At 38.8% G+C, this 18244-nt stretch overlaps 6 protein-coding genes across 8 annotated transcripts; 4 read left to right on the top strand and 2 right to left on the bottom strand.

Annotated features, from left to right (window-relative positions):
• The first annotated feature begins 1740 nt into the window (after positions 1 to 1740).
• LOC116033436 (fasciclin-like arabinogalactan protein 21) lies at positions 1741 to 2934 on the top strand. The gene has a single exon (XM_031276177.1). It carries the CDS (start codon positions 1741 to 1743, stop codon positions 2932 to 2934), a length of 1194 nt encoding a protein of 397 aa, XP_031132037.1.
• Positions 2935 to 4874: 1940 nt separating this feature from the next.
• LOC116033496 lies at positions 4875 to 7916 on the top strand. Of its 3 annotated transcripts, none has more exons than XM_031276243.1 (8): positions 4875 to 5271; positions 5356 to 5430; positions 5517 to 6145; positions 6219 to 6309; positions 6396 to 6455; positions 6553 to 6639; positions 6722 to 6847; positions 7166 to 7916. In XM_031276243.1, exons 1-8 carry the CDS (start codon positions 5269 to 5271, stop codon positions 7481 to 7483), a joined length of 1389 nt encoding a protein of 462 aa, XP_031132103.1. In that variant the 5' UTR covers positions 4875 to 5268; the 3' UTR covers positions 7484 to 7916. The 3 variants fall into 3 exon arrangements, with proteins under 3 accessions (XP_031132103.1, XP_031132102.1, XP_031132101.1); XM_031276242.1 differs by having other exon boundaries at positions 6219 to 6318; positions 6722 to 6844; XM_031276241.1 differs by having other exon boundaries at positions 6219 to 6318.
• Positions 7917 to 8810: 894 nt separating this feature from the next.
• LOC116032686 (non-symbiotic hemoglobin 1) lies at positions 8811 to 9901 on the top strand. The gene is made up of 3 exons (XM_031275377.1): positions 8811 to 9092; positions 9304 to 9420; positions 9559 to 9901. The coding sequence occupies exons 1-3, from the start codon at positions 8877 to 8879 to the stop codon at positions 9688 to 9690; spliced, it is 465 nt and encodes a 154-aa protein (XP_031131237.1). The 5' UTR covers positions 8811 to 8876; the 3' UTR covers positions 9691 to 9901.
• Positions 9902 to 10723: 822 nt separating this feature from the next.
• LOC116033435 lies at positions 10724 to 11188 on the bottom strand. The gene has a single exon (XM_031276176.1). It carries the CDS (start codon positions 11186 to 11188, stop codon positions 10724 to 10726), a length of 465 nt encoding a protein of 154 aa, XP_031132036.1.
• A 1995-nt stretch (positions 11189 to 13183) lies between these two features.
• Positions 13184 to 14074, bottom strand: LOC116032759. The gene has a single exon (XM_031275471.1). The coding sequence runs from the start codon at positions 13895 to 13897 to the stop codon at positions 13358 to 13360; it is 540 nt and encodes a 179-aa protein (XP_031131331.1). The 5' UTR covers positions 13898 to 14074; the 3' UTR covers positions 13184 to 13357.
• A 906-nt stretch (positions 14075 to 14980) lies between these two features.
• Positions 14981 to 16803, top strand: LOC116032748 (pentatricopeptide repeat-containing protein At2g15980). Its single transcript, XM_031275456.1, has one exon. The coding sequence runs from the start codon at positions 15219 to 15221 to the stop codon at positions 16668 to 16670; it is 1452 nt and encodes a 483-aa protein (XP_031131316.1). The 5' UTR covers positions 14981 to 15218; the 3' UTR covers positions 16671 to 16803.
• Positions 16804 to 18244: the final 1441 nt, after the last annotated feature.

Below are 18244 nucleotides of genomic sequence, written 5' to 3'. Positions count from 1 at the left end.
TTTTTTTTTTTTTTTTTTTTTTTGGTTAGAAAAGAAAAATCAATAATTCTGTGTGGCTTATGGCAATGAATGAAAGTATGACAGTGTCGATTCTTTGCGCCAATTGAACTGATAAAATCAATTTAAAGTGATATTACGAAAATAAAATAGAACATAAATATATTGGAGGGTAACATTTATTTTTTAAACCATGGAGGTAAATTAGCTGGGTAGGTAAACCAACCAGTAGGCGCGTTTTCATTGGTATACATGTTAATAGCAATTTTCATTAATTAACAATAGCTTCTTTTTTTAAAAAAATAAAAATTTCTCATAGATATTATTTCTTCATGGAATTCTAAAAACTTGTCGGAGTTGCTCTCTTCGATTAAAATGGGCAACAAAAAAGTATGGTAACACGTCTTCAAGGATATTGGTCTAGTGGATGATAAGTCTCACTTAAAATTTACTTTCAACAATAAGGTATGTGCGTGTGCGAGTCTACTGTCGGATTGAAGAATAATAGATTAATTAACTCATATGTCGCATGTTGCATTTTCTTTTTTTAGATGTGGCTTAACATAATTCATTATATTAGATATGCTTGTCACTTGACACTGCCAAATTATTCATTGAACCCGGGCCCACCTTGCAATCCAAAATACACAATTTACATAATGAATTTTCACAATTTACATACCGAGTGTTCACAATTCAAATTGTGAACATTCAATATATAGATGGACATGGGTTGATACAACTGAAGGTTGAATTAAGAGGTCTTTTTCGAGCAAGGATAAACTCCAAGAATTAAAGATAGTAGAGAATAAGAAAAAATAGACTTGAGAAGAATATATTGTTTATTGCCCTGAGATCATATCTCATACAGATATAAATACTGGAGCCTGGTAATGAAAATGCTAATTTTTAGGAATGCACGTAATGAACGTTAACGTAACAAGAAAAGCGATAATAATAAAAATAACAATTCAATGCATCATATAATCCTCAAATCGCGTTAGAGGCTTTTTCATGCGTTTTGACTTCGAGATTCAACATCATGCATGACCACACATTCCTTATTCTCATAGCAACCTTTGCCGTCACCTTTGCTAGCTGATGTATCATGGCATTCATGGGTTCACTTAAAGGTAGATTCGGGTCTATAGACTATAGTATAACTATTGCTTGACACTTTATTGGGCCTATTGAGCTTAATGAGCACTTTGTGTCTTCCGTCATATTAACCTATAAGTGTGATGTAAAAATTTCGAATCATATATATTTTTTTGTTTTAGTAAATAGGAACAAGATATACATAAGATCATTTTGGAATGTTGGATGCATATAAAGTGTATTTTAAATTGTCTAATTATATTCTCCAATAATAAGTAAATAAACTATAAAATCCACAATAATGCTATTTATCATTATTTATGTATATAAAAAGCATTTTTTATATATGTTTATTTGCGTGGACGCCAAGCCTCTTTGTGAGTTGAGGGAAAGGGCAAAAGTGACATATGGTAAATGATCAGGGGCAAAATTGTCGAATCGTGTCGAGTCTCATAACAGAATCGCCATCTGGAATTCGTTTCTTTCCCGCGCTGAATTCGTTACAGAGATGGTTCCATATTTGTCAGAGTAACTGCTCGCAACTATATCAGTCTTTCTATTCTCACTGCACGTTCACACACACTCTCTCGTTTCCTGATCTGAAAACTTCCTCTCTCTACAGCTGAAAATTCTAAGAAAACCGCCATGGCCACCGCTCTGCAAGTGGAGGAGATCCTCCTCCTCCTCCTTCTCGTCTTCCGTTTCACCTCTGCAGCCTCCGTCTCTGGCTTGCCGCCGTCGTTTCCGCCACCGTTAGAGCAGTCTCCTCATCGCACTGATGAGACTTACGCGCCTCCTCTGGTCGCCACCATTCTCTTCACTCTAGGCTTCCAGGAGCTGTCTACGGCCGTCGTCAGCGCGAATATCTCCGCTGCAAGTCCGATCACTATATTTGCTCCTGCGGATTCATCGCTGGCTACTTGTCCTACGTGCTCTCTCTCACTGCTCCTACAGGAGCACTCTGTTCCAGGACTGTATCCGCTCCACTTACTGCGCAAGTTAGCCTCCGCCACTAAAATCCATACACTAGCCGAAAATCGCTGCCTCACTGTCACGACCACCGTCGGAGTGGCGCGGGATCAGGATCCGGGGAAGGTGTTCGTCAACGGTGCCGAGGTCGTTCAGCCGGACATCTTCCACAACTCCGTCATGGTGATTCACGGCGTCGAAGGCTTTCTCACTCACCTCTCGACGAAGTCGTGCAACATGGAGGAGATGACTACTATGTCGTTCCCGCCTCAACCGCTTGAGTCTACAACAGGAACAATGATGATATCTATCATGCGCCTTATGCAAAATGACGCCATCCTCCGGCTGGAGAGCATCGGTTTCAGAATCGTCGCATTGGCGATGAAAGTGAAGTACGCCGAGATTTCCAAGCTCAAGGCCATGACTGTGTTCGCTATTGATGATGCCAACCTCCTCGCCGGTAACGGTTTGCTGTATCTCTCTAATTTTCATTTCCATGTTGTTCCGAACAAGAGGATCCTTGCACCGGAGCTGGTGAATTTGCCGGCTAAGACCGTGTTGCCTACCATGGATGGTGAGCACAAGCTAGTGGTGACCAGTACAGGCGGCGGAGGGGCACTGGCTCCGTTGAGGATAAACTATGTCAAGATCACGGCTCTTAATCTGCTGCACAACAGCAAGATCGTCGTCCATCAAGTGTCTGCGCCATTCCCCCATATGATTGATCAGACGGCTCAGGACAGCATTGCACATATTGGCCAGTCACAGTCACAATGTGATTTTAATTCGACTGATGGGACGTGCAACATCGATCATGCTGCGAATGCTCCTTTGTTTCCGGCGGATTCTGAACGCCATTTTGGTCTCTGAACTTTACATACGTTTAGAATACCTGTGAGTCACTCTAACTTTCTGTGATTGTACCTTCACGCCCACAGTTATGAGCGGAAAGTTTCCAGGATTGATTTGAATAATACGCTTTCAAATATTCACAAAACTTCAGAGTTCTTTTTCTCAGTATTAGATTAGTTCCGTGAAATTCATGTTTCACTGTTTCGGCCAACATTACCGTGGATTAAAGAAATTCTGGCTTTATTTAGAACTTTGATGGAAATAGAATTCAGTTGCAAATTTGATGCATATCCAAACTTTGAACAATCAAGGATAAGAACAAATTTGATGCATATAATGGATTCTTTTAGCTCTGGAAGTGTATTTGTGTTTGCTGCTCTGCTTGCTTTCCGGCCTTCCGGCCTTGTAGCAGCTGGAGTAAATTCTATCTCTATTCTTGCTGGGTTGATAACTTTAACAAGATTACAGTGTCAATCCCCTGTGTTCTGCCAAGCCTGAAAATGCAATAGCATTATTTGAAGAGTAATACTCATGCTTTATTTGAACTCATGAGGCTACATACTGTGAAAAAGAATATGAAAAGTGAAAACAGAGGGCAATTCGGGCCTGGATAATTTAAGCTTGATTCCCCTACATCTATGTTGCAAGTTTTAATAGATGACAAGTTTTGTGAGTGATTGATGTAGAAAAAATTAGCATTTCCTTCTTTAATTCACTATAGTAAGAATCCATGTCAATTTAATAATTTTCATTAAACACACTTAATAGACACCAATTTGTATATAATGAGACAATTTAATTTTCATCCATATCTAAATGCATAAACTCTTAATTAGGATGGATTGTACTTAACCCTCTTAAATTACTTGTTAGACTGGTTGGGATAACTTCAATTGAGTTGGTGGGATTTTGTATTGATAATTACAAGATTTTAAATTTGACTTCATAAAAGAGTTGTTTATTAGTCTCAGTTTGTGCCGGTCAGAACCTAAGTTCATTTCTCTCTTTTTGATCATTTGACAACTAAAGTCACAAGACAGACTTCACCCAACATTCAGGTAAGGGCAGCATTTTCCTAAATCAAAGTATGGAGTGTGTTAATCATGATTATCTTAGCCATTTAAAAAAAAGGTGATTTTTCTCATCCTCTTATTCTTTGCCAAGAATGGTAATGATCTTCCTGTTCATCTGATCCAAATCTGCAGAAACTCAATTGATCGGTGGGTGATCTGAGTCAGTCGCCCACACGTGTTAGTTAATTGCTTCCTTGCTTTTACCCAGAAAAGTGTTCGACCTTTACATGTTCACAATCAGGACGAGTGCTGTCTTTCAATTCTCTTTCAATCTTGTTGATGCGCACAACTGCACACAATCCCAGAAAAAAGGTTTGAATGTATAAAGTTCTTCTGTAGCCTTCTGGGCAAACTTATTGGGGGTGAGCTGTGACTCACAATTTGCACCCCTTTTAGTTGTGTCCACCAGTATAATCTAGCTAACCTTTTATCCTTTAGTGGTTATCTGCATTATTCAGTAAAGGAAAAGGACACATTCTTTAATTTTCATATTTTACAGCATTTCTCTATACTTAATTTTCACTAGAAAAGCTTTTACCCCACAATTTAAAGGTGTTTATGTTTGGGCTAAAATGTGTTATTTCCTTGTTAAGAATGGTAGTGGTGTCTAGTGGCTGGGAAGAACTTGCAAGTCTGAGCTGGGAGTCAATGCTTACAAACTCTGTACAGTGCAACTTTCATCAATGAAAAGGCCCCAACTAATTTGCTTCTTTTAATGCAGGGAAAAAAGCACCGTTTGCAAAAGGGAAAGCCACGGCAAAGGTGGTATCGCTTTCCAAAGACAGGTGACTAGTCAAAAATATCCCACACTTTTAAATCCAATTTAACAACCATTCTTGACTGCACTGCATGCGCATATAATAATCAGCATGTTGCGCCATGCTTTGCTGCTGTGTACGAACGTTTTTGGTTTGAATTCACCAGTGTTTGGTGTTCTCTTTGGGTTGTTGTCTTCCTTATTCTCACTGTTTTTGCTGTGTTATTTCTCAAGAACCATCTGCAGAAAGTTTCTATGACCATTTAGGATGTTTTTTTGGGTGTACCCTAGGTTAGCGTAGACATCTCTTTTGAGTGGAGCAGCTGACCTGAAGATTGCTCCATACCCAAAGCCAATATTGCTACTATAAAACTAATCCGGATTTGGCTCGGTTGTGCTAGTAGAGATTGATTCTTACCCGAGGAAAGGTCTAACCCAGAGCTATTTAACATGGCCGGGAGGTTTTGATATATTGATCTGTTGCTGTGCTGTGTGCAGAAATTCTTGCCATCTTGCATTGACATGGTGGGATTTTCATTTTTCATAAACCTTTATGTTTAATTATGCTTTTTTAGGGACAGATGTTCACTCCTCTTCCACTCTTAGCAGGAAATGGAGAAACTGAGAAGTTCTGTTGGGGCTAATGGAACACAACTACCTGACAGCTGCCATTCTTTGAACAAGGTAAAACAAGATTCTTGAAATCCTTGTAGGCTCCCAGATTGTTGGGAAGATGTTAATGTTGATGTTTGTATTGTGCCTGTGGTCAGCCTGCTGAAGATTTGATCAGAGAAATAGCTGTTTTGGAGGTGGAAGTTGAGTATTTGGAGAAGTATCTACTTGCCATGTATCGCGAAAGGTTTTCAGAATGGTTGGGGACCATTGGACATGGAGATTCAGGCAGACATGATTGGATAATTTTCAACAAGAAAGACAGCAGAGAAATGCAGAAGAAACATTCTGTGGCAGAGCTAGATGATCCTAGTATTCTCAGATGCCAATCATCTTTATCTCACACTGCTTGTTCCTTCAGAATCTCTCCTCCCATTGCTGAAGCTCTAGATTCTTGCCATTCTTTGCCTGACTCACTTCAACACTGTGCTCAACAATCCACTGCAAACAATGTTGATCAACTCTGCTCATTTGTTTCTCGTCAAGTTCATGAATCACCAAACTGGCTCTCAGAAGAGATGATCAAATGCATTTCAGCCATTTACTGCAAGCTTGCTAGCCCTTCATCAGCCCTCGGGTTGCAGACCGGAGAACATTCATCCTTCCATTCATGGTCTGATAATCCTTTTCGTTTGGAAGAGCCTTCTGTCACTGCAGTTGAGCTGCGAGGGCTCTGTCGCCATGGACAAAGCTTGAACCGTGTACACCACGTGCTGCAACGTTTCAGGTGAGCTTAATTACACTCTGCACAAAAACTTGTGTGAGACGGTCACATTAAGAATTCTTGAATGTTGCTGCAGATCTTTAGTCTCACAGATGGAGCAAATTGATCCGAGGAAAATGAAACATGAAGAGAAGCTAGCCTTCTGGATCAACGTCCACAATGCACTAGTTATGCACGTAATACTTTTGTAACTATTGGTAGATACATTTCGTTTTAACTAACTATAAGACTCTGATTCCTATATACTCTGCAGGCCTTCTTGGTTTATGGGATCCCACGAAGTAATCTCAAAAGGGCATCCCTGCTCCTTAAGGTTAATATATACCTATGATGTCTTCTTTCTCTCTGTCTTTATATTAGTTGAGAAAGAACGCATTCTTTATAACTAAACAAGCTTGTGAATTGTCTAGGCCGCTTACAACATCGGAGGAAAAGCCGTGAGTGTAGAAATGATACAGAGTTGTATTCTAAGGTGTCAATTGGCACGACCCGGTCAAGTATATGTCACACTTGTTAATGTTGTCACAAAGGTACAACAATGTCTTGATGGTGCTGAATGATGCTTCATTGTGTTTGCAGTGGCTGCAGTTGTTCTTCCCCAAGCTGAAGTTCAAGCCCAGAGATCCACGGAGGGCATACGCAATACAACACGAAGAGCCTCGTCTTCGCTTTGCCCTTTGCTCGGGATGCCATTCTGATCCCGTGGTATTATTAGTCACCCGTTGAACTATATTTGATCCTTAGGTTCCGCAAGAAAATGAATTCTGAAAAATATTTTCTAAAAAACCAAAGAACCAGGGCTATGGTTTCCGGCTAAAACCAGACCTATAGTTTCCGTCAAAAACCTTTTTTTGTAAGTGCGGTGGAAAATGTTTTCCACTGCATTTTCCAGGCAAATCCAAATACGGGAAACCCGCAAATCCAAATACGGGAAACCCGAAAACACAAAATCATTTTCTGAGTTTTCAAACACACCCTTAATTGGAATTTGACCATAGATTTTGACAGTGTTATGATCTACAGGTTCGATTATACACTCCAAAGAGAGTGTTCCAAGATCTTGAAGTGGCCAAAGAAGAGTACTTTCAGATGAACATTAGAGTGCACAAGGAACAGAAGCTGCTTATGCCTAGGAACATCGAATGTTTCGTTAAGGAAGTTGGTCTGTGCTCGTCTGGGTTGCCGGAAATGATAGATCAGTCTTTGCCGGAGAAATTCAGGGAGAAATTCCGGCAGACGGACGCCGGGAAGTTGTGGAAGAAGATCGTATGGGTTCCTCACAGCTTCAGTTTCCGTTACCTGATTTCAAATGAATTAGCGGAGGGAGTCCTGTCTGTATAATACTTATTTTCACAAACACGGTCTTAAATCCCAAGCTGGTTCTCCAATATTGGGCCCACCAAGAATTCTTGTGCTCTAGTATAATTGCTACTAATTTTAAGGCCGTGTTTGATGAGATGATGTTCAACTACTACATTAAATTGATGTCACTAGTAGTGGTGACCAAGCCCGAGCCTGAACCTCCCCTATGAAGGCCCGGGACTCCGGACCTAGTTACGGACAAATTGTTCTGTGAATCTGAATTTAAAATACGCAATTTATATATTGAATTGCGAACATTCAATATGTAACTTGTAACGGATCCATCTTGCAAGGTAGACTCGAGTCAATGGTATAAGTATTGTCTAGTTAGGAAGGAGGTTAGGCCGGTTTCGGGTTTGAGTTTCAAAATTGTGTATGAAAAATTTTAAATTCAAATTTGGTTAACTCTAAATGTGTTCAAAATTAATTCAATCTTGAATCGACCATTGACGATAGTCTCTAATCCTACTTGAAGATGCATTAATGCATTATAGGTAAAGTCCACTTTGTGATTTTAGCTGACAAAAGATTATAAGGAGTTGAATCAACTTAAATGGCTCATAATTGAAAAAAAGTTAATACACAACTCATATATTCATATGAGAGTCACATTAAGAAAATTAAAATTTTATAGTTATCAAAGTTAGCTATTTGATTAACTTGCCTGACTGGCTAATTTGCAGACTTATCTTGACATGCAATTTAAATTGGGGAATGAATGGGTGCAAATTGGTTGGTGAAAGATGGTCCACATTGTGCTTCAAAACGTCATCAATTACCGCATCCAACAGATCCAAAAACTATGTTCAGCCACTGGTTTTCTTACAAGTCAATGTATGGTATTTCTATTGTAATTAATTACATGTGTCCAAGTCCATTCTTGATTCTCTTTCTATTTTTTTTTTTTCTTTCCTTTTCTTCCAAACCCTTCCTATCTAATCTAATTAAAATAAATATGAATTTGCTCTATCTACAAAGATTGTATCTAAAACTTTATTTAAAATAACTAAACTCATTTCACTCGAATCATATATTATCGATCATATATCAAGAGCGTAACAAATTGTGCTAACTGATCACGGTTAACAGATTAATTTGACTAATAAATAGTTCATACAGTTTTAGCTAATCAATAGTATTAACTGATACGGAGTATAAATATATAAATTCTTTACTCTGATCCAAGATATTTTAGTATTTAGCAAGTTATTTTGATGGGTCAAAGGTTGGCTGGCTCTCCAAGTTCATCAAAGGTTAACCATCAAACCTTTTCCTCCACTATAAAACATGCAGATCCTGTAACATCTGGGTTCATCAAAAACTGCCAATATTATCATATCAATCTTGTCTGCGTGCTAAAAATATAGCAGAAATGAGTTTCACAGAAGAACAAGAAGCTCTGGTGGTGAAGTCCTGGGAATCAATGAAGAAGGACGCCGGAGAATGGGGCCTCAAATTCTTTCTCAGGATATTCGAAATCGCACCGTCGGCCAAGAAACTCTTCTCTTTTCTCAGGGACGACAGCACCGGTGCCCCGTTGCACCAAAACGCAAAGCTCAAGACCCACGCCAAGTCGGTCTTTGTTATGGTAAGTCAGTTACACTTCTCGACCCTAAATACCACCTATTGAATGTACTAGTGAGTTAAGCCCGCGATGACATTTAGTCTGAATTTTTAATTCAGCACGTGATTGATTGAGATCGTGAGGGATATATCAGTGTTAAATAGAAGTGGTACTAATAGTTCCAATCTCACGTTCTAACATGTTATTTTTTCTGTCTCGTTTTATCTTCTTTTAGACATGTGAAGCTGCAGTGCAACTGAGGAAAGCGGGGAAAGTTGTGGTGCGAGAGTCGAGTTTAAAAAGGTTGGGTGCAACACACTTTAAATATGGGGTCGTGGATGAACATTTTGAGGTATTGTTACATGAATATCTTTTGTAGTATTAATTGGTATCAAGATATATCGTCTTTGTATAATTAAGTATATAATTGTATCATGTAGTTGAGAAATTGTTATAAGTTATAATAGATATATACCAAATTATATTGCAGGTGACAAAGTATGCATTATTGGAGACCATGAAAGAAGCAGTACCAGAAATGTGGTCAGCTGAAATGAAGGATGCATGGGGAGTGGCATATGACCAGTTGGTTGCTGCAATCAAGACTGAGATGAAGCCTTAACTTAATCCCATTATTAAATCATTAATTAATTAAATATCACTAAAGTGTGTACTTGGTGTCTTTTTATTTTATTATGAATAGTTTTAAAATTACATGTATGGCAACTCAACTCTTGGTTTGATTTATCTCATTGTAATCTTTTGTTGTCTAGAGTTGCAAGGCGAGTTACGGGCACACCAAAATAAAATATGTATATCATACTTTAAATATTTCCAACCATCTTACATATTCAAAAAACAAAATGACTGTCATTATTATCAGTCACTAGTAGTTGTGCGAGAGTAGCTAGTAGCAATGATCACTAAGAAAGGTTGAAAATTTTAAGCCATCTGATTGATGAATTATTTCTAAAAATTTAATGAGCAGTGGTCAAAAAATTTAAAACTTACTGAACTTTGTCTTCAATTAACCATTTTGTACCATCACATAATAACATTACAAAGTAAAGGAGTTCCATTACCCTTTATAGTTGCTTCTTGGAAACATAGCACATGTTTTCCCAGCAATATGAGCTGTTCTAGTTGTTGTCCCCAAGCTTGCTTCCAAATGTCTCAATACATAAAAAGGGAAAATATATTATATATAATGCAAGCAATCTTTGACTACTCTAGATTCATCCATTCACCAATAAACAATATAATACATTTTTTATCACTAATAATTGTTTTAATTTTTTTCCTCCTATTCGAAAGAATAGGAGCCTGACCAGATTAATTTCCTCCCATTCGAGAGAGTAGGAGACACCCTTTAAGTTTGAACTAGATTGATTTTTTCATATAAGAAAAGAGGTTTGAACTCTCAACCTTTTTTAAGAGATAAAAGTGTACGGCCACTCACACCAACCAAACTGATTAAAAATATGTTCTTTATTCTTATATAAAATTAGGAGTGACAAAATTTTAAATTCGGATACTCAATTTTGATCGATTTTAGATCAAATAACTAAAAATGAAAAATATAATAATAAAATTAATAGTTGAAAATTAAAATTGAAATAAATTAATTCATTTATAATTTATCAATATTATAAAGCTCAACTAACTCTTTTGTTACAGTAATAGTCCACTCGGTTAATGTTGCCACAGTCACCGGAAACTCTCTCATCGAAAGAACCTCGGCGGAGAACCGCTCCGGCCACCGGAGAGTAGTAGTCATTGAGAGCGGCGCTAGCTTTGATGGCCAGCGCACACATATCTTGAAGGGAAAGCGGCGCGTGCGACATAGAAACCGGGAGGAGAAAGTAAAGCTGTCCGAGCTGCAAGTCTTGGTCTCCGGCAACCTGCGGCATTGCAGAGTCGACGTTCATCGCTTCGGAGTTGGAGAGGAAGCAGTTCGGATTGTCGGAGAGAACGTCGGCGGCCTTCACCGGCCGCCGGAACTCCTGCAACGCGCCGTTCATATTCACCACCATGGCCGCCGCCGGCGTGCTCATTATTAATCTCCCACCTCGCCGGCGCCGACTCTCCGTCGCGACGTGAGCGGATGCGCAAATACCCATTTTCCGATTATCGGAGGGGGAATAGAGAATTGTGTGTTGTTTGAGTGAATTGAATGCAAGTGATAGGATTATGAGTTTATGGGGGGCTTATATATTTGTTAGATTATGCACTTTTTAAATTTATCTATAATTTTATTTTGAAATGAAAAATTATTTAATGATTGAAAGAAATAAAATAATAAAATATTATAACTTTTGTTCATGCATATTGGACTATTGGTGCATGGACTACGCAAAATCCTTTTTCTTTGGATACTCTTTTATTTGGATGGTAGTGGGAAAACTTTACAATAAATGTGAATCACAATTAAAAAAAAAAATGGTGACAAGAGAAACTCTTGATCACTTCCGGATAATGTGTATTATATAAATCTCGTTTTTATATAATATAGTTAGTAAACGTACAATATAAGAGATATAAACCTAAAATATTCCTTATAGAAAGATGTCACCCAATCAGTATTGAGCAATCTTGTAAATTTTCTAAAGATAAAAAAACATCTTCTAGAGAGCTCTTCATCTTTTCGCTATTAGTCATTTTAGTTTTCTGGCCAGTGCACTATTAAAAACTATAGATCATACTTATAATTTTCTAAGATTGTGACAGTTTTTACTTTTTACGAACAAAAATATAAGATCGTGTATATTTTCATAGACCGTCATACGTTTAATTTTGCAAAATTGTGACAGTTTTCATTTTTGAAGGAACGAATTGAAAATTTAAGACTATGTATTTTTTCATGTGGGATTATCGATTTATGGATCAAAAAAACAATAGTCAGATAATAAACAAAAAATAGTTCACGTGAGCACACAAACATTTTCCAGGAAGCTAACCTGAAAAGTGGTCGGAATCCATAAAGATAGCCAGTAATAATTGAGGTTGTTTTTATATAAATATATTTAATTATATTTATATGATGATGATGATATGATATATGTAGAGATGGATCCCATTTGGTGTTTGGTAGCTTCCTTATATGTCCAGTAGCGCCACTACACTCACGTCGCTTCTTCCTTTTCCCATTCATGCATTTGCACGTTTCTGTTCTTGGATTACCCAACCTTAGCTTGCTAGCTTCCATGGTTTCTCCGACCAGCAGCACCTTCCTCGGTTTCGGATCGAAATCGAAAGCCTTAATTTTGTCGTCTTCCGTTGATGTCGATGCCCTGCAGTTTTAGCCATGCAGACTTGACCCTGCGCTACCCATGCACGCAACGTGCATGATCGATGATGGGTTGAGAGCGAGACTAATTACATTATTGATGAGTTCAAGAGTCCATTCATGCATGAGATAAGAAACACAATAGATCAGAGTAGTGTATATGTATATAATTGGGTGCTGAAACCTGGGTTGGGATAGTTCGGATAGACTAGACTTAGAAGATATTAGTAAGAATTGAACTTGTGATCTTTTTATACAACAGATAAATATGCTCCGCCTACGTACACTCAGTAACCCCTTTAATGACTAATCAGCCAATTGAGAGTTTGTGTTCATGTATGGGACAAATGATTTGCCTGACAACTTAATGGATGGGTAAATTATGGTGTCTCAACAGTTCATTAGGTGAAAAGACTAGTGCTTGATGTCCACATTGTAGTTGTCAGCAGATCAAACTCGATTATGTGTCGTTGTCCACAATTTATCTACCACCCAAAAATCAATTGAGCCTAATTGTCCATATAAGCTTGTTACTCCACTTTCTTAAATGGTGAATGAGTTGGGTGTGCTTTTAATTAGTACAACAATAGACGTCTCGGACAAGGCTATTTTGTTATATACTTGTATCTATCTCTTAATTACTTGACTTTTATAGGGCTAGGCTAGTAAATAATTTGATAAATTTAATCTCCCATGGACCCATTGGACTGAACATCTCTTAATTACTTGACTTTTATAGGACTAGGCAAGTAAATAATTCGATAAATTTAATCTCCCATGGACCCATTGGACTGAACAAACATACATACATATTCATATATATATATATATATATATGCCCATAAATTAATTACAACCATGTTCATGTCTAGTTCATACAACCACGAATTTTATTACAAAAGACTCAAAACAAACATAAAATTAGCCGAAGAAATATGCTGCGGTGGACTAATGACATGCAAATAATGCAACTAATATAATTATATTACTACTATGTAGCATTTTATTCTTCAATGATCATGCTCATTTGAGGGGTAAATTTGCCTTTCTTGCATGCAACACCATTCCCCACAACTCGCCGCCCGCCACCGTCTACGACGGCGGAAACCGCCGTCGACCTACCACCAAATCGCCCGATCTCATCATCGTCATCAACCATCACCAACGGCTCAACCTTCCTAGCCTCGCCCCCGATGAAGCAACACCGGAATCTCTCCCCGGTGCCGCCGCCCGCCGCCAGAGCCGTACTCGCCTTCACGGCCAAGGAACCCATGACCTCCGCCCGGAGCCGCCGCGACACCCAACTCCCCGGCAGCTCAAAGTAGAGCTTTCCCGGCACCAAATCCTCAACCGCCGACACAAACTCCCCTAACCCCATCTCGTCCGCGTCGCAGACGATCAAAACCTCGGAATCCTCGTTTCCCGCCCGGAGACTCGAGACCCTCACCGGAAAACTAAACTCCTCGAGCTCGCCGTCCCAGTGGATGAGCTTCGCCGTTATTGCCGTAACCCCCCTTGGTCGGAAACAGCTCCAATTTCCCATCCCGACCAAAAGATTCTTTTTGTGTCGTGTGTAATTTCGTGGAGATTAATGAATTTAATCATTCTTGACCAAAGCGAGCGAGCTAGAAATGGATATTATCCTTACACGACATGATGGGATTTGTACTAATCTCTTGGAAGGTCGTCGTAGTTGCCGTCCTCCTTTGCATTCGTTTTCATTAGGACCAAACTATATGCATGTTGGCATCATATCGCTTGTGAATAACGGAACATTAATTATTTTGGTTTTCAAATTGCAATTTAATATTAACGTTGACCAGCATTTGCCAACGTTAATTATGATGGGTTTGTACGAAAAGTTCAATGGTAACGTACAACATGTCTGGGTGTAAGTGTGTAACATAACGCCCATAGTACAATATGTGTGTGGAACATTAGAACGTGTCTTATTAATAGTGATGTGGTCCTTAATTGAATTAATTAAAAATAAGTCATGTATTATCGTTGTCACACGTAAACCAAATGAAAGTTCATTTGCTACGACCCTTATGGTATGCCATGCGTCTATAAATTTTTTGTCGGATGATTATTACTGATTGATTCGAGTATAGTAAAAACTTGCAATTTAAAGATTCTCTTTGTTCTCACAACCTTTGTTAAGGCGGAACATTATTGATTATCAAATATGTACTTATTTTAGTTCTCTAGATATTATTTTGCTTAAATTTTTATTTTTATTCTTGTGGCAAAGGAAACGCGTAACCATTCATTTAGGATATATACGGAAACAAACCATGTTCTTATGTTGTGTAATGATTAGCAAACCACACAAGAGAGATAAAATAAACTAAGAATACCCAACATTTTTGAGCGGTTGATAAGAGGACGACGAATATAACTATAATGTTCTAAACAGGGTGAAAGTGTCATACATGTTTAACGAGCTGTTTGTGTCTACCATCACCATGTAGACAATCACCTCGTTGATTTTAACCTTGATCACTAGGACGTCTCGACGGTGGGAAAGGGGCCCATTCGGGAGGATTGTTGGTAAACGTGATGCGCTCTCTCCTTGGCCTTTTCTCATGTGGTGAAAATTAAAGTTTGACTAGCTTTCTTCAAAGTAAGAGTTAAAGTTGTCGAATCCAAATTAGTTTCTGAGGCTATTGAAAATGAGGGTAAAAACAAAAACAAAAATCTATTTAGTCTTTATGGAAATCAGTGATGTATTGGTGGTAGTCCGGGAATTGAAATCAGGCATTGTTAAACTGTAGCTCAGTACACCCGCACCAGGTGTTCGATGAAATTACTGAAACAGAATTTACAGAGTTGAGCACTTGAGCGACACTGGATGATTGTTGATGTCGCTGTTTTCAGTTCTCGCGAAGCGAATTCTCCTCTCAACCCCATACCCAAATCGCCACTCATATTTCGCCTTCTCTTCTTCGCCGCACTCCGACCAGAGCATAGTCTCCGCCGCCGTGTCGATTCTTAAGCACCGCCGCTCCAAGTCCCGTTGGAATCACCTCCGATCTCTTCCCACTCCCGCCGCCGGCTTCACACCGTCCCAAATCTCCCAAATCGTTCTCCAAATCCGCAACAAACCTCACCTCGCCCATACCTTCTTCCTCTTCACCATCCGCTACTCTCTCTGCTCTCATTCTCTCGCCTCTTACGCCACCATCATTCATGTCCTCTCCCGCTCGCGCCTCAAATCGGAGGCGTTAACGCTGATCAAATCTGCAATTCGCAAATTCCCCGACACGAATTCATCAAACTCGCCTCTGGTGTTTGAAACCCTAGTGAAAACTTACAGAGCTTGTGATTCAGCTCCATTTGTGTTCGATTTGCTGATCAGTGCATATTTGGAATCAAAAAGAGTTGATGAGTCCATTGAGATTCTCAGAATCTTAAAGTCCAGGAATCTCTCTCCAAATGTTGCCACGTGTAATTCTCTGGTGGAGCTGGTCTCCAAAGCTCAGGGGTGTTTTGCAGGTTATGATATGTACAAGGAGATTTTCAGGTGTGGGGATGGAAATGTGAAAGGGGCTAAACCTCTTGTTCCAAATGCAGATACATTCAATGTTGTAATGGTTGGGTTTTACAGAGAGGGGATGGTGGATAAGGTGGAGGAGGTTTGGAGGGAAATCGCGGAAATGAACTGTGAGCCGAATGCATATAGTTATAGCATATTGATGGCAGCATTGTCTGCGGAAGGGAGGGTGGATGACGCGATGAGGATAAGCGAGGAGATGGGTGAAAAGGGCGTGAAGCGTGACGTTGTGTCTTACAATACTGCCATTGCCGCGTTGTGTGGAGCTGGTGAGGTTGCGAGGGCTGAAGAGGTTTTCCGGGAGATGGTGATGAGTGGGGTGGAGAGCACATGTGCCACTCTCGAACATCTTATTATTGGGTATTGTAAGATTGAGGATCTTGATTCGGCATTGCTGTTGTACAAGGATTTGTGTCGAAAAGGTTTTAGGCTCGAGGCTGCAACAATGGATGCACTGGTTAGGGTGTTTTGTAGTAAAGGTAGAGTCTTTGAGGCGGTGGAGTTTGTAAGAGGTGCGGTGAAGAAGCATGATGTTGTTCCAAGGGAGAAGACATATGAAACTCTGATAAATAGTTTGTGTGAAGAAGGGAAGATGGAAGAAGCTCTTAAACTTCAGGTAGAGATGGTGGGGAAGGGATATCAAGCTAACCTTGAGATATATAGTGCTTTCATCAATGGATTCATGAAACAAGGGAATGAGGAAATGGCTGAAAGGTTAAGGAAGGAAATGGTTACAACTCAAATGACACATGATTCTTAAAGCTCTTTTCACTGGATAAGAGTTAAACTCTATGAGCACAATTCAAATCGAGTCCGTATCAATCTCACATGATGTATGCAAAAAAAGTTTAAAGACGTTTTTATTTAATTCAGTTCGAGTCATATCCGTAGAATTTAACTCTTATTCGGAGAAAGTCTAGCTCAAAGTTAGTGTGTCCTCTAAAAGGAGAGTAGAATTTTTGTTTGGCTATTAGTTATAATGAAAGATTTTTCAACAAATGAGATTAATAGCACAATCACAAATACTTGAGAAACTCACAAGTAAACTTCAATTACTCAATTGTGAATGAAGCAAGATTAATCCCAATGAAGATTCATCTTAGGCCAACTAGGCAACCATTATCCAAAACTAGTTAAAATGTAAATTTGACAACTTTAGAAGCCATAGGATCATGGAGATGAGAAGATAGATAAACAGAGTTGGAATAAAAAAAGAAAAACTTCAAAAATTGGTATTCAACAAGTGTTTTCTTTTGCAGACATTCTTCAGCTCCATTGCCTAGTCCAGGCTAACTGCACAAGAATAAGACAGCAAAAAATGAACTCAGTGATGGTTTAAGTTATGACCAAAAAAAAAACATATCATTTTATGTAAGCATCTAAGTTCAGTGGATTAGATTTTGACAAAATTATTATACCAGCTATATGACAATAAAGAAACATGAAACTAATATTAGGGAAACAAGTGGACACACATACTAAGGAGGAAGCCTCTTAAGTACTGCAATATCACATTCCAAATGTAAACGTTTGTGTCTCACACATACATGCTCATCATATGATAGTTTTATCTTAATGAGACTGCAAATGCTTACGTCTCATAGGCACCATTACTGTGGAATAGAAAGGGTGCAAATGCTTTCTGGCCAAGGTAACAGCCAATTCCTTCCCATGCACAATCAATACTCCATTTCATTGGAGGTTCCACCGTATTTTCAATCAAATCAGATGAGGATTTTGATATTAAATGCTACACAATAGTTGAATGCATTTGTTTAGAAGTGCAACTAGAGTTTATTGGTTTTGTATCCTGTCATATTACCCCCATAGGCAAAAACCTCACTACACCTCATTGCTGTCGGCCTCTTTACAAAGTTAATTAAACTATAATATGAACCCACTCATCATCTGATAGAATATGTTGTAGTTACAGACAGCTCTGTAAGTAAATCAATTTCACGGTTTTCACCCGCTAAGCATGATACCAGGACGCATCAACCTAGGAACATCCAGCCCCTTATAAACAATAGAGAGTTCTTTTGATCAATTAGTTGCCATTAGAATTGTACTTTTAATCAATTAGTTGCCATTAGAATTGTTCTTTTGATCAAATGGTTCCCACTTCAAGTCTCTTTCCACTAAGCATATAGAACTAACATATTTCTTGGCATATACTTCTTGACCTATGCTATATCTATCAGCAGGAAGAATATGCTCAAGTACATAACATCAATTCGCCATCGGCCTAGGAACACCTAGCACACAAATTCTTACAATAATAGACTAATCAGGGGATCCAATTCAATACAAATGCACAACCGATGATTTAAGCTA

This window comes from Ipomoea triloba, chromosome 10, assembly GCF_003576645.1.
Source record: "Ipomoea triloba cultivar NCNSP0323 chromosome 10, ASM357664v1".
Classification (NCBI taxonomy): domain Eukaryota; kingdom Viridiplantae; phylum Streptophyta; class Magnoliopsida; order Solanales; family Convolvulaceae; genus Ipomoea; species Ipomoea triloba.
Note: the sequence above shows the minus strand (reverse complement) of the source record. Positions and strands in the feature narration are given on the sequence as shown.